Below are 15866 nucleotides of genomic sequence, written 5' to 3' on the forward strand. Positions count from 1 at the left end.
GTATGACACAGAGAAGACACCTACCAGACTCTCTGTGTGATGGACAGCTATACGAGAAATGGAAGCAGGACATTTGCAAACTGATGTGGCCCTTTGGCTTATGTGACTCGTTCTGTTGTTCCTCAGATGAGGCGACAGTTATTGGGACTAAAACTGTATCCTGAAGACCAGGGCAGGGCTGAGCATGTGTGACATCAGAAAGAGAGGACCTTTATTTAGCTGTAAGGGCACGACGGTACTGCCTTAGTACTGCATAGCAGCTGGCTTCTGAGTTTGCAGCATCCACTGGACATGTTGTATCGAGGCAAACAGAGCACAGAAGGCTTCGGCAGAGTGCCCTTTACCATCAGAGACCTGTTGTATGTGTGCCTCTGACGTGTCTTCCAAGAAAGGTACATCTAGAGTGGAGTCGTCAACATGCTACCTGGATGGTTGAAGAGTGGGCCAATGTTCTTTTCACAGATGAGTCCCGATTTGGTCTGGAGAGTGATCTCGATGGATTCACATCTGGAGGGAATGGTGAACATGATTTCAAGACCCAAACATTGTGGAAAGCGACCGATATCACGGAGGATCACTAATGATGGGGGCAGGGATTATGTTGATCACTCAAATACCTCTTCATGAAATTTTACGGGTGAATTGGCAAGGTTTAACTGCTGTCAGATATCATGATGAGATCTTGGAACCTCATGTGTGGTTGTCATGAGGTGTTGTGGGCCCATACTTTGTGTTGATGGACCATAATGCTCAACCTCATAGAGCACATCTGGGAAGCACAAGGGAGACACGTTGCACCACTTCGCCATCAACAAACCACTCTCCAAGACTTGTGAGCAGCTGTGCAGAAAGAATGGGCGTTATTGCCTCAACACGAGATTGATGATATCATTCACCGCATGACCCATCACTGTCAGGCCTGTATTGCAGCCAGAGGTGGTCACACCCTATACTGCACATTTTAACCAGTTGTCGGTATGTGTGTGCAAATCAGTTAAGCTGGAAAAAATGTGGAACATTTTTATCTAACATTATGCTTGTTGCAGTTGTTTACATTCTGTATTCTTTACATTATTTCTACTTTACTATCACTTGTTTATACTGTTTTGTGGCAAAATAAACACAACCTTGTAAAAATTCTGTTTTTTGCTTTAATTTGGACACCAATCTAACTTTTGGAACTGTTGTGCAAATATTAAAAACTAACAACACGGGTTTTTTTTTTTTTTTTCATTGATTTAGAAGTGTAGCCTATGGAAGGACACCAGAAGAAAGGAAATAGAGAGTACAGTGTAGTAAAGTGATGTGATAAATTGCGGGCACATTTAACATGGCAAACACAATGAAACCAGCCACAGGTATTGCAAAATTTATCTGGGACAACTGTGATGCATGTAAAGTGTAGTTTATACTTTTATAGGTGCAATATGTGTTATTAAAGATGACTGATGACCATAGATGTTAAGTCCCATTGTGCTCAGAGCCATTTTGTTATTAAAGATAAAAATACTACGTGAACTAGAAGTAACTGATAAATGTTCTTCCCCAGAAACTAGTAGATATATTTTACAAATGATTCGGACAGGTAACCACTCACAAAGATGTGAATTGTGGGTCTTGAAGAGGTGCACACACACAGAGCAGATAATCACTTCTATATTTTGAATTTTTGTCCTCCTTCCATGGCAAAGAAAAAGCTTGGTCTTGCATAAAGTTGTCCATCCAGTTAATCACTAATGACATGGCCTCAAAAGGAAAGACAAATACCAGGATAAAATACTGAATTGTGTCTTCTGAAACTAGTCAAGAAAACGAAAAATTAACTAAAATTTTTCATCAGAGAAAATACGACTGGGTTTAATTCTATGAACTGGAAAGGACCTTCCAATATTTTGTATGTCTTTGACTTTTCAGAGTGTTCAGTCTCATCTTATCACTGTTGCTTTCTTAGCATCACCCATTCTTCAATATATTGCTCCAGTATAACACCAATGCTTGAAATCAAGACAATTGTCATGGTGCACAGCAGTCAACGTTGTTGGGTCCTCTATCAGTGTCAATGAGTCAAGGGAACACCACCGAGAGCCATCAGTATGCAACAAACTTGTAGTTGATAACCTTTCCATTGAGATAAAAGGATTCGATCACCCCAGACATCAGTGGAGGATCATCGTCTGGATTCAAACTGGACAGGGCACATGTGGTTACCTACTGCCCAAGTGAGGATGGGCTGGTTCTGCAAATTGTGGATGTGGGCACACTGGAGGCAAACATCTAGTTGAGAACTTTTCCATGCAGATACATGGATTCAATCTCCCCACAATCAGTGGATGACTATGAACTGGATTCGAACTGGATGTGGCAGATTTGGTTATCTACTGCACAAGTGAGGATGGACTGGTTTTGCAAATTGTGACTGTGGTGCATCCTTGAAGTCAGTCCACCACACTGTTGGTTTTTGAACATACAAAAAATATAAAGGACATTCACCACACATTGGATAAATGGATTACAGAACTAGATATGGAGATTGTATGAGCTTGCAATTATGCACATTTGCTCACAAATATTTCATACATGTATTAGTTTTTATCATACAATTAATCAGTAACAGGGTTTGATGAGATACCTGTTTGATTTTCTATGCATTATACAAAGTTATTTGCTGCCCCGCTAACAGCAGTTTATGTAGATAACTGTAGTAACACAGTATTGAGAAATGGTGAAGGTCATTTCCTCTATCAAGGATGACGATTTTCCAACAGATGTATGTAAATTTAGGACTGTATCAATGATGTTAGTCTGTTGTAGAATGATTCAACACATTTTATTCTCATGTACCACACTTTTGGAAGTTGCAAATGTCAATTTGGATCCTGCAAACATCAATGATGTAAACTTCGATTGTTAGTTTCATCCACAAGATCTGTAAGGCAGTAGATAAATGCACCCAAGTTCGCACCATGTTTTTCAACTTCTAAAAGGTTTTCAGTATGATTGTGCAGTAGTGTGTGTGTGTGTGTGTGTTTTTAGAGAGAGGGATAGGGAGGGGGAGGCAGGGGGAAGGAGGGAGGGAGGGTGGGGGTGGGGGGAAGAAGTAGGTAGGTAGATAGATAGATAGAGAGAGAGAGAGAGAGAGAGAGAGAGAGAGAGATCGTTTAGGGCACTCAATGGTAAGCTTATATAAGTTACAAAAGCATAATGTACAAAATGGCATACAACTGCAGTCTTTCCCATTCTCACTCAATAATACCGATTTATTGGTACTGTCACTCAAACTGAAAATGTAGTCATTGTTCTGAAACCTTAAAAACTGAATAGAATGGTGGAGGAAAGGCTAAAATAAGATACCACCAACCCACATAATATGATAAGAACTCCTCCCTAATATTTTGGTATTAGCTTGGACAACTCACAGCATTGTAAAATGTGTACCACGTTCACGACACTTTCTGTTAAAATAGACTGCAATTCTTCAGGTGAACTAGCATCTGTTTATTTGTCTGAATCTAAAACACACTCAGCTAAAACTGACACACTGTTGTGGCACTGGTGCACTTTGTGCTTGTGTGTCGTGAGAATATCAGTATGTACATCTGACATCTGTGATACACTTTTTTTTTAGCTTGGCCTTAATTTGTAAATTCAGTTTTTTTGTTATCTTCTTGACCACACATTCTTGTACATATTTATGAGAATAAATATTTATGAAAATAAAAAGTTAATTCCATATGCTTAAACGTTACATACCTTCATTAATGTGGATTGTCTACCTAACCACATAACTGGTTATCCCAATTAAGAACTTTTGTGTTTTTCTCAAACTAATATCTCTGACAAATGGCTAAATACATGCTGAGATAATGGACAATGTTAACAGGCTATTCCACATCACTGGCAAGATCAACAAACTTCGCAATCATGTGCAGGATCTGGAACTTGCTCTTCCATTGAATTTGAACATGAACCCTATGCACACTGCCTTGAAGATGGTACTAATGCTGCAACACTCATCACCACAGTGCAGAGAACATTTCTGCAGAGGCAGAAGGTGAAGATAAATCAAACTTAAAAACTCTGTCAGCTCAAGCAAATTCTTCCATGTTGTGACAATATCTAATAGCAAACTCTATTACAGAACTGTGAACACAGGCTTTGTGGCTAGTGAATTTGGTGCAGTGAATTTTTCCACAAGGACTGAGGGTGTGATTGTATCAGACTAAGGAACTTTAACAGTTTAAGTCTGATATTTGAATCCTTACCACTTAACTTCATGGTACGCATATGTAGCACTAGGCAGTATCAATGTGCAACTCATTTCTGCTCTCCTCACACATCAGCAGAAAGCCTTGAAATGTGCCATGCACAAGATTACTCTGTGGTAGAAATATCTTTTACCCACAATGACAGTGATGCAGGAGGACCTCTAATTATTTTACTTTTATTAATGACACCATATTAACAGTGATACCATATAAGCTGCTACAACAATTTTATGTTGCCTGCTGATAATTATTTCAATTAAAACTATCAGCAACTAAAGATATGTTTATTAATAGTTCTTAGTGATATGTAAATATTACTTTCTTCCCAAAATTTATGAGTTGTGGGCACCACAATGTGCACAAAGTATACTTTTGTATGAACTTGTTCCTAGAATTATATCTAAAAACAAGGATAATGTGACTTACCGAACGAAAGCGCTGGCAGGTCGATAGACACACAAACAAACACAAACACACACACAAAATTCAAGCTTTCGCAACAAACTGTTGCCTCATCAGGAAAGGAGAGGGAAAGGCAAAAGGATGTGGGTTTTAAGGGAGAGGGTAAGGAGTCATTCCAATCCCGGGAGCGGAAAGACTTACCTTAGGGGGAAAAAAGGACGGGTATACACTCGCACACACACACCTATCCATCCACACATATACAGACACAAGCAGACATATTTAAAGACCCTTTTTAAGAAAAAAAAATACAATTAGAGTTGCCGCCAAAAAACGTTAAAGGACGGAAAAATTCGGGAAAATTTCGAAAAAACTGCATGTAATATATTAAAAGGAGTGGTTTTGTGGTGGCAGATTATGAAAATGAGGCTAACAATTGTCTGACGGAGAAATAATGACGTTAAAACCTGTGGGAAACGGATAAAAATTATCAGTGATGTGGGGAAAAACGGAAATTGAAATAAAGCGAAAGTTATTAGAACTAGCCGAAATGGTTGTTTAAAAGGTGAAAGGAACTGTTTGTGAACTAGAAATGTTGGATTTTATAGCGGCGGTAGTGTTGAAAGCGGCAAAAAAATTTTTTTGGTTATGGTTTGGAAGTGGGTTACGTATTATTGAGTATATATAGGCAGGATAAAATTGTATAGCAGATTACGGTAAAAAGGAGAAGGTGAATACAAAGTGAAACTACTGGCAAAAACAGAAAGAGAAAATAAGATGGCAGAAAAGATTTTGAAATGCAACAGTGACAATAACAAACGTAATTGTTGGGTTCAAATTACTGATATCAATATAATAGAGAGAAACATTCCATGTGGGAAAAATATATCTAAAAACAAAGATGATGTGACTTACCGAACGAAAGCGCTGGCAGGTCAATAGACACACAAACACACACACAAAATTCAAGCTTTCGCAACAAACTGTTGCCTCATCAGGAAAGAGGGAAGGAGAGGGAAAGACAAAAGGATGTGGATTTTAAGGGAGAGGGTAAGGAGTCATTCCAATCCCGGGAGCGGAAAGACTTACCTTAGGGGGAAAAAAAGACGGGTATACACTCGCACACACACACACATATCCATCCACACATATACAGACACAAGCAGACAAATTTAAAGGTCTTTAAATATGTCTGCTTGTGTCTGTATATGTGTGGATGGATATGTGTGTGTGTGTGTGTGCGCGAGTGTATGCCCGTCCTTTTTTCCCCCTAAGGTAAGTCTTTCCGCTCCCGGGATTGGAATGACTCCTTACCCTCTCCCTTAAAACCCACATCCTTTTGTCTTTCCCTCTCCTTCCCTCTTTCCTGATAAGGCAACAGTTTGTTGCGAAAGCTTGAATTTTGTGTGTGTGTTAGTGTTTGTGTTTGTTTGTGTGTCTATCGACCTGTCAGCGCTTTCGTTCAGTAAGTCACATCATCTTTGTTTTTAGATATGTTCCTAGAATTAAGTTGATGAACAAACTAATAATTCTGAAAATTAAACTTTAGGTGCATTTCTCTCATACAGGACATATTCTGTCTTTGTGTGGGGTCAAATATATACAAGAATGAGAAATACAGAAATTATGTGGTCATGATGCTATTGTGGCCACTGTCATTGGCTGAGGAGATTTTTACACAGAACATCTGTGATTCAGTGTTGCAATAATAGCCTATAAGGAGAGCAAAAATAATAATGTTGTTGTTGTTGTTGTGGTCTTCAGTCCTGAGACTGGTTTGATGCAGCTCTCCATGCTACTCTATCCTGTGGAAGCTTCTTCATCTCCCAGTACCTCCTGCAACCTACATCCTTCTGAATCTGCTTGGTGTATTCATCTCTTTGTCTCCCTCTACGATTTTTACCCCCCACGCTGTCCTCCAATGCTAAATTGGTGATCCCTTGATGCCTCAGAACATGTCCTACCAATCGATCCCTTCTTCTAGTCAAGTTGTGCCACAAGCTCCTCTTCTCCCCAATTCTATTCAATACCTCCTAATTAGTTATGTGACCTACCCATCTAATCTTCAGCATTCTTCTATAGCACCACAATTCGAAAGCTTCTATTCTCTTCTTGTCCAAACTATTTATCATCCATGTTTCACTTCCATACATGGCTACACTCCACACAAATACTTTCAGAAATGACTTCCTGACACTAAAATCTATACTCAATGTTAACAAATTTCTCTTCTTCAGAAACGCTTTCCTTGCTATTGCCAGTCTACATTTTATATCCTCTCTACTTCAACTATCATCAGTTATTTTGCTCCCCAAATAGCAAAACTCCTTTACGATTTTAAGTGTCTCATTTCCTAATCTAATTCCCTCAGCATCACCCAACATAATTCGACTACATTCCATTAACCTCGTTTTGTTTTTGTTGATGTTCATCTTATATCCTCCTTTCAAGACACTGTCCATTCCGTTCAACTGCTCTTCCAAGTCCTTTGCTGTCTCTGACAGAATTACAATGTCATCAGCGAACCTCAAGGTTTTTATTTCTTCTCCATGGATTTTAACACCTACTCCAAATTTTTCTTTTGTTTCCTACACTGATTGCTCAATATACAGATTGAATAACATCGGGGAGAGGCTACAACCCTGTCTCACTCCCTTCCCAACCACTGCTTTCCTTTCATGCCCCTCAACTCTTGTAACTGCCATTTGGTTTCTGTACAAATTGTAAATAGCCTTTCGCTTTCTGTATTTTACCCCTGCCACAATGCTAGAAACGTAGGTTTGCCTTTCCTTAATCTAGCTTCCAAGATAAGTCGTAGGGGCAGTATTGCCTCATGTGTTCCAATATTTCTACAGAATCCAAACTGATCTTCCCCGAGGTCGGCTTCTACTAGTTTTTCCATTCGTCTGTAAAGAATTCGCATTAGTATTTTGCAGCCGTGACTTATTAAATTGATAGTTCGGTATTTTTCACATCTGTCAACACCTGCTTTCTTTGTGATTGGAATTATTATATTCTTCTTGAAGTCTGAGGGTATTTCGCCTGTCTCATACATCTTGCTCACCAGATGGTAGAGTTTTGTCAGGACTGGCTCCCTCAAGGATGCCAGTAGTTCTAATAGAACTTGTCTACTCCTGGGGCCTTGTTTTGACTCAGATCTTTCAGTGCTCTGTCAAACTCTTCACGCAGTATCATATCTTCCATTTCATCTTCATCTAAATCCTCTTCCATTCCCATAATATTGTCCTCAAGTACATCGCCCTTGTGTAGACCCTCTATAAATTCCTTCCACCTTTCTGTTTCCCTTCTTTGCTTAGAACTGGGTTTCCATCTGAGCTCTTGATATTCATACAAGTGGGTATCTTTCCTCCAAAGGTCTCTTTAATTTTCATGTAGGCAGTATCTATCTTACCCCTAGGGAGACAAGCCTCTACATCCTTACATTTGTCCTCTAGCCATCCCTGCTTAGCCATTTTGCACTTCCTGTCAATCTCATTTTTGAGACGTTTGTATTCCTTTTTGCCTGCTTGATTTACTGCATTTTTATATTTTCTCCTTTCATCAATCAATTTCAATATTTCTTCTGTTACCCAAGGATTTCTACTAGCCCTCGTCTTTTTACCTACTTGATCCTCTGCTGCCTTCACTACTTCATCCCTCAAAGCTAGCCATTCTTCTTCTACTGTATTTCTTTCCCCCATTCCTGTCAATTATTCCCTTATGCTCTCCCTGAAACTCTGTACAACCTCTGGTTTAGTCAGTTTATCCAGGTCCCATCTCCTTAAATTCCCACCTTTTTGCAGTTTCTTCAGTTTTAATCTACAGTTCATAACCAATAGATTGTGGTCAGAGTCCACATCTGCCCCTGGAAATGTCTTACAATTTAAAACCTGGTTCCTAAATCTCTGTCTTACCATTATATAATCTATCTGAAACCTTTTTGTATCTCCAGGCTTCTTCCATGTATAAAACCTTCTTTTATGATTCTTGAACCAAGTGTAACCTATGCTTAAGTTGTGCTCTGTGCAAAATTCTATGAGGCGGCTTCCTCTTTCATTTCTTACCCCCAATCCATATTCACCTACTATGTTTCCTTCTCTCCCTTTTCCTACTACCGAATTCCAATCACCCATGACTATTAAATTTTCATCTCCCTTCACTATCTGAATAATTTCTTTTATTTCATCATACATGTCTTCAATTTCTTCGTCATCTGCAGAGCTAGTTAACATATAAACTTGTACTACTGTGGTAGGTGTGGGCTTCGTGTCTATCTTGGCCACAATAATGCGTTCACTATACTGTTTGTAGTAGCTTACCTGCATTCCTATTTTTTTTATTCATTATTAAAACTACTCCTGCATTACCCCTATTTGACTTTGTATTTATAACCCTGTATTCGTCTGACCAAAAGTCTTGTTCCTCCTGCCACCGAACTTCACTAGTTCCCACTATATCTAACTTCAACCTATCCATTTCCCTTTTTAAATTTTCTAACCTACCTGCCCGATTAAGGGATCTGACATTCCACACTCCGATCTGTAGAATGCCAGTTTTCTTTCTCCTGAAAACGACGCCCTCTTGAGTAGTCCCCACCCGGAGATCCGAATGGGGGACTATTTTACCTCCGGAATATTTTACCCAAGAGGACGCCATCATCATTAACCATACAGTAAAGCTGCATGTCCTCGGGAAAAATTACGGCTGTAGTTTCCCCTTGCTTTCAACCGTTCACAGTACCAGCAGAGCAAGGCTGTTTTGGTTAGTGTTACAAGGCCAGATCAGTCAATCATCCAGACTGTTGCCCCTGCAACTACTGAAAAGGCTGCTGCCCCTCTTCAGGAACCACACGTTTGTCTGGCCTCTCAACAGATACCCCTCCGTTGTGGTTGCACCTATGGTACGGATATCTGTATCGCTGAGGCACGCAAGCCTCCCCACCAACGGCAAGGCCCATGGTTCAAGGGGGGAATATATTATTGAAGCATTAAATATGAGTTTTGTTTACCTGATATGTGTCCTTTGTCAGAAGAGTATAAATTTGTCTGCTTAAGGTGCCTACAAAAGGCATGAGAGATTTATTTATATAAAAGCAGTTTCTTGGAGATGGACTCTCTAGAAGAAATATGAACTCCACACTGTACTGTCATTTCAGAAAAGGCAGTTCTTACATCAGGCAAAGTTATGAATGGAAAAAGAAATGTGATGTGCTGTTTTCTAAATAGAAGAATTAATGATGGGCAGAGACACTGGCTTTGTGCATGGTGAGCAGTCAGTCCTTCCATTAATGGAAGGATTGAGGGATAACTTTTTTGAAATTTACTTTTTTACTTCATTTTATGATGAAACAGTGGCTGGGCCTGGGCTGGTGTGGTACCGGATGTTACTTGATGTGCACCTACTCCCACACTCAGTTTACATGTGTAGCTTTCCTAGCTTCCCCACAATGAGCACCATAACAGGGCATGCTATTCCAAATGCATTGATGACTGAGAGACACACAAAGTGCCCCATGACCAGCCAGTGGAAGGAGTGTGGAGTGGACTGACAAGAGCTCCCTGGTACCACTGCAACAGCCTCTTGCCTGCCAACTCTCCTCCTGACTGGATGCATTCCCAGTTCCTTCTCCTTCTGGGCAGTATATCCCTCAGTCTGGCTGTGGCAGCCCTCTGTCGTCAAAGAGTGAAACATGTCTGTGCCCCTTTGAGAATAAGTTTGGAGCCAATAAAACTCCACTTTTGAAAATGCAAACTGTTGCTTCTGAATTTTTGCCAAAATTATCTTGATAGCCCAGTTGCTCTTTTCCTGCTACCATCCAACCATGGCCACATCACATACAATATTGGTATCAGTTCAGTGGTATATGACCTATTGCAAAACCTAGCAGTAGTTACTGTTGTCCACATCTGGTTGAGCTGCCTTATGAATGAAGGTTGAATATAACTGTGAAAACTCTACTCAGTTTACCATGACAGTAATAAAGGGACACACTAACAACTGATAATATATTGAGTGTGAAGCACTAGACAGGGATATCTAGGGGGCACAAATACCAGCACAGGGTGCATTTTGACACGCTGATTCTTCATAGAATAATTTTACAACAAGCTGCAAGCGGCTGGAACTGAGAACTATGTCAATCCCTATTAACATGGGATTTTCTCATCAACATGCGCAGGAGTGCCTGTTTATGCCCACGGTTAACAAAGTGAATGCATATTACTATTGCACGACATATTTCTTTACCGACAGACAAGACGCAGCGTACGGCCACCCATACTGCTGGTACTTTTTTGAATCCTTCTTTGTTATATCCTACCACCGTGCCATCAGTTCTGCTCTGTTCTTCATTCGGCTGAGGAGATGCTTGTTCAGGTTAATCTGGACTAAGTCACTCCAACAGTACTGATTCTATCCTGCTTCTCCAGCAAAGTAATACTGAGGCATCATTTCTCCCGTGTTACAGTATCCAGTAGTCATTCGCTGGAAGTTTATTGCACGGAATGAACAGCACCCCTCTGGTTATTCACACCAGTAAGCAATGCCGATACTTTTATGTGAAATAAAATGGTGTATCAATAATCAATCGGTAAGTATTCGAACAATCATGGAACACAATGGATACTGATAACCCCTTCATCTTTTCCCACACCAAGTCATCTAGTTTTGCACTGTTTTCATCACAGCTCAAGCAGTTAAAGAAAGAGAGGTGCAACATGAATGTTGGTACTCCATTCACATGTTTCACAAATCAGATAAACACTTCAACACCTGTGCAACGGGCTAGTCAATATGACTGGTACTACCCACATTAAGCAGCTACGAGATTGTCAACTGGTATTCTGTCTTCCCAGGGGAGTGCACCCAGCATGGTGTTATGGGCGATCACAAAGACCCAAAGCCGGTCATAGTATTTCCTTCTGATTCGGTTCATACTACGCTTCACCTACCCTCTGTTGTCTTGCTATTAAACAGAGACCCACATGTTCACGTGTACACTGGATGTTACGTTGCTTTAAATAAGATGTAGTTACCCCACCCATACACAACACAAATACATATCACATGCATACACTCAGGGACACAATTCAGAGGTTTCCAATGGGAATATCACATTCTCCTGTTTTAGCTTCTGGTCTTCCTAACCAGTTGGCAACCCATCAGTAATGGTCAGTGATTTCGATACCCCCTCTCCCAGCGTTTCCTAATTCACTTCGCTTATGATGCGACAATTTTAATTTCTGACTGTGAGTGGATTAATGCACAAACCACCTACTTGGGAAATACAGCACTCCTGTACCATCAGTTAGCCAACATCCACTGTAAAAACCCACCACTGATTCTATCCAACGAAGAGCCAGTGCCCAGCTGATACCCTTTGCCTGCCGTCACACTGTCAACTCTGCTTCTTTCTTCATCACCAACCTGATGCTGCCATTGTTCTGATGGCAAAACATCAGCAGAACAAACCAAAATAAAAAGTCGCTTTCTCTTTATTATTGTCTTATTTACAAGGCAAAACTTACTTTTGCAAGAAACCTACTTAAACTGTTAGTAAAACAAACCAAAACGAAGAGCCACTTTCTGTCTTCTTTTGTCTTGTTTACATGGCCATCCTACATTTGTATGAAATTTACTTAAACTGAAAATTATTATAACCTTTGTTCTTTTTGCTATTTGTTTAAAAGGTCCTTTCAAATCAGTTATACTCTCCTCTAGATTAAGCCCCTCTAGTGAATGTTGGCCAACCCTACAAGGGAGCCCTTCACTTCTGCTGTCTATAATACTTGCTAAATTAAAATTAACGCCCGTCACTGGGCTCCTATGTAAGGGGGAAGAATTGTGTGTGGTGAGCAATCAGACTGAGGGATTAATGGATGGACTGAGAGATAAATTTACAAAATTTTATTTTATACTTGACCTTATGATGAAACAGTGGCTAAGCCCATGCTGATGCACCCAGATTATCCAATGTACACCTAGCATCGCTCAGTATTCCCACAGAGGGTACTGCTGACAGGTAAAGGCATTAATGACTGAGAGATGCACGAAGTGCCCCTGGAACAGCTAATAAAGGGGCCTGAAATGGCCACGTGGGGACAGGGAGTGGGCTGGTGAGAGTGCCCCAGTACCACTGGGACAGCTTCTTGCCTGCCATCTCTCCTACTGATGGGACAGCTCCTCCTCCTTTGGACAATATGCCCCTCATTCTAGCTATGGGTGGCTTTGAATCTGCAAATCATTTGGGTCTGAATTTCTGCCAAAATTAGGCTTACAGCCCAGATGTCCACATCCTGCTATCATCCAACCACGACCATACAACATACAGATTATTTCCAGGGTAAAAAAAATGATATACATAACCAGCAGGAAAATTTTCAAGAAACATGTTCACAATTTGAATGAACTTTTTTCAGGCTAAGATGTAAATTTTGGCAAAGAATCACAGTGTATGGCAGAATCTAAGTATTTAAAAAACAGAAAACTTTAAAAATATTTCTTACTTTGGTATCTGGTTGGAGCTGTGCTGTTCGTGGCTGCTGTAGCTGGCAAGAGACAGTAACAGTAACCGCAGCCGTCTGCCGGAAACGCCCCGCCCAACGGCGTCCATGCAGAATCACACCTTCAACTTTAACAGCCAGTTGTGATCCACTCTGCACTGCAATTGGTTCACCAGGTACCCGTGGTTGTGGGGAAATGGCCAGCTGGAATGCATAGTTAATAACCATGTTTACAGTGGTCTTCTTCTCTACACTGACAAGGTAACTCCCCATCACATTCCCTCAGGTTTAGTCGTAAGATGGCTGAGTGGATTGCACATCAAAAACTGAACATAGATCAAGCATGAAAACAGGAAGAAGGTGTACTGAACTGTGTAAAAAGAAACAAAATCAAAACAGTGAACGATACAAGCTGAAGATATGCTCCAAAGGACACGTTTGATTAACCATGGTGTCGTGGCTCTGTGGTCATGGTGTAGGATTGCAATGTGAGAGATCTGTGTTCAAACCTACTTCGTGGCCCTCTCTCTTCTTTTTTTTTGATTCCCCCCCTACACACACACACACACACACACACACACACACACACACACACACACACACACAAAATTATGAACACATTATCAGTTCATTAATGAGTCTGTTCACTGTATTCAAATTTTTGTCTATGGTGTGGCGTAACGTCCCTTTGCAATTGTAAGGTGTAAGGAAGGGACCTCCAGACGTACATACCTCCTATTTGTTCCACACAAGTACCACATGTTATGACTCCTATGTTCCGTTTTGGAAGTTTTGACTTTTGAATTCCATTGCTGTAACTTATTTCACAATTGTTTATTTGTTGTTTTTGCTTCTGTGAGAGATCTATATGGCATCTCGCCTGTTCCCACTATTCATCACATTTATTTGCAACAATAATATATTCTTACCACATGACTCATATTCTCTAACCAATGTACAGTATGACTGCAGTAGGAGAACAGACACATCAATGACTGGATGGAAAGTTCATAATTTCATGAAGCGGCACGAGGGAGATTTGAACATGGATCTCCCCCTTTGTAGTCCAAGACCACGACCACACAACCTTGATGGCACGATTCTTGCAAATCGCTCAACGTTGCACATCTTGAGCTTGGACTATTCACTGTTTGCATTTTGCTTCTTTTTTCACAGTTTAGTACATCTTCTTCCTGTTTCCATGCCTGACCTGTGCTCAGTTTTTAATGGGCTAGCCACTGGGGCATTTTACCACTAAAACTCTGTGTGCGTGTGTGTTTGTGTAGGGGGTGGGGGTTGATGGGGAGTTTCCCTTGTCAGAATTATTAAAGAAATGTACACACACACACACACACACACACACACACACACACACAATGTGATTTCTCTGGGTACCTGTGTAAGCACGAGGCTTGACTGCCACTTGTGCAACATACAGCTGTCATTATGTAAGGACCAAGACAGGCGGTCCTAGTTTCCACTTAATGTTTAATGATAGCTGTACTATATATGGTACACTATATTATATGTTGTACTATCCTTGGGTTGCTTACACACTAATAAACCTAAGCATTAACTAATTGTTAACTTTTTGAGTTTTATGACAAGTTAGTTCAGTTCCAATTGCCTTTCAATAGTACCAGCGACTAGCATTGTCACATGCCAGTAACTTACTGTTCTATTAGCTTCACTTAGCACAATGACATTATAGTTGTAAATAGTTAGTATACTAATAGATAATCAGACTCTGTCTATAAATGAAACTACCAGTTTTAGTAACTGACAAGTTGAGTGCTTGAATACATGTCAGCCTGAAAACTCAAAAAGTTGTCCTGTACACAACTCATCATCTGAAACTTGAAAAAGTGAGAATAGCTTAATCCATCAATGAACTGTTGTACTACTTGGATGTCTCATTTCTATTTTATACTAGCAAGTACTCTGCAAGTGCTGCAAATGCCCACTAAAGAAAGAAAATGAGTGTATTTAAATTCTATTTATTGAAATACTTTTGAACAAACAATACTTTTTTTGTTTTCCATCTGGTGCAGACATGAATAAATTGGAAGGTTTTCCAACATGTGAGCAGGCCACATACAGCTGTCCATGGGACAGGTTGAAATCATTGGGGTGCATGGCAACAGTACATCTTCCCTTGTAAATTTACCGTTTAAAATTGCTGCTTCAACGACATTCATTATCTTTTTTATTAACAGCATGGTATCATTGCAAGGGAAGAATAATAGCCACACCAAACCTCAGTGTTAAAATTTATGACTACATGCCTGGCAAATTAAGTGAATTCAAGAATTCAGTTGGATAACTGACAAATTCATCTCAGTTCCCTACAGTATTTATGGACTGGTATATTGATGCTTTGCCTGGTATTTTGTTTTGAATGAAATTGATGTCACTGACATCGTTGTGTCTGGCTAATAATATAGCTTGTGCATGGAGTCAGTGATGATTTTTGAAGTTCTGTGCAATATTTGGGAAAACTTTTTAAATTGATTAATATGTGGTAGCTGTGATTTCACAGAAGTTTGTTGACGTGGGATATATAGTGTGGATCCATAGAGTGCTATTTTCCCATGCCCAGTATCCAACAAATGTTTTGTGAAATGTTCAGCAGATGCATCATATTGTACTTGTACATGTGTATTGATCTTCAAAGTCAATTTTGGGTAGCTGTTGCCAT

The 15866-nt window shown here is 40.1% G+C and overlaps 1 protein-coding gene and 1 long non-coding RNA gene across 6 annotated transcripts in view; one reads left to right on the forward strand and one right to left on the reverse strand.

Moving 5' to 3' along the window:
• The window catches only part of LOC124613033, a 53609-nt gene that overhangs the window by 10280 nt on the left and 27463 nt on the right, over nt 1-15866 (forward strand). Inside the window, exons 3-5 of one of the 5 annotated variants that reach the window (XR_006979597.1) lie at nt 1243-1358; nt 3881-4051; nt 4139-4542. This is a non-coding gene — a long non-coding RNA (uncharacterized LOC124613033). Of the gene's footprint in view, nt 1-1242; nt 1359-3880; nt 4543-15866 lie in introns of those variants that run through there. The other 4 variants (XR_006979596.1, XR_006979598.1, XR_006979595.1 and 1 more) reach the window with 4 other exon arrangements.
• Nucleotides 1-15866, reverse strand: part of LOC124613032 (integrator complex subunit 7) — a 157348-nt gene that overhangs the window by 8976 nt on the left and 132506 nt on the right. Inside the window, 1 exon segment of the mRNA XM_047141600.1 lies at nt 13172-13372. Within this exon segment, the coding sequence (XP_046997556.1) occupies nt 13172-13372 (201 nt within the window).

This window comes from Schistocerca americana, chromosome 4 (genome assembly GCF_021461395.2).
Source record: "Schistocerca americana isolate TAMUIC-IGC-003095 chromosome 4, iqSchAmer2.1, whole genome shotgun sequence".
In the NCBI taxonomy this organism is placed as follows: domain Eukaryota; kingdom Metazoa; phylum Arthropoda; class Insecta; order Orthoptera; family Acrididae; genus Schistocerca; species Schistocerca americana.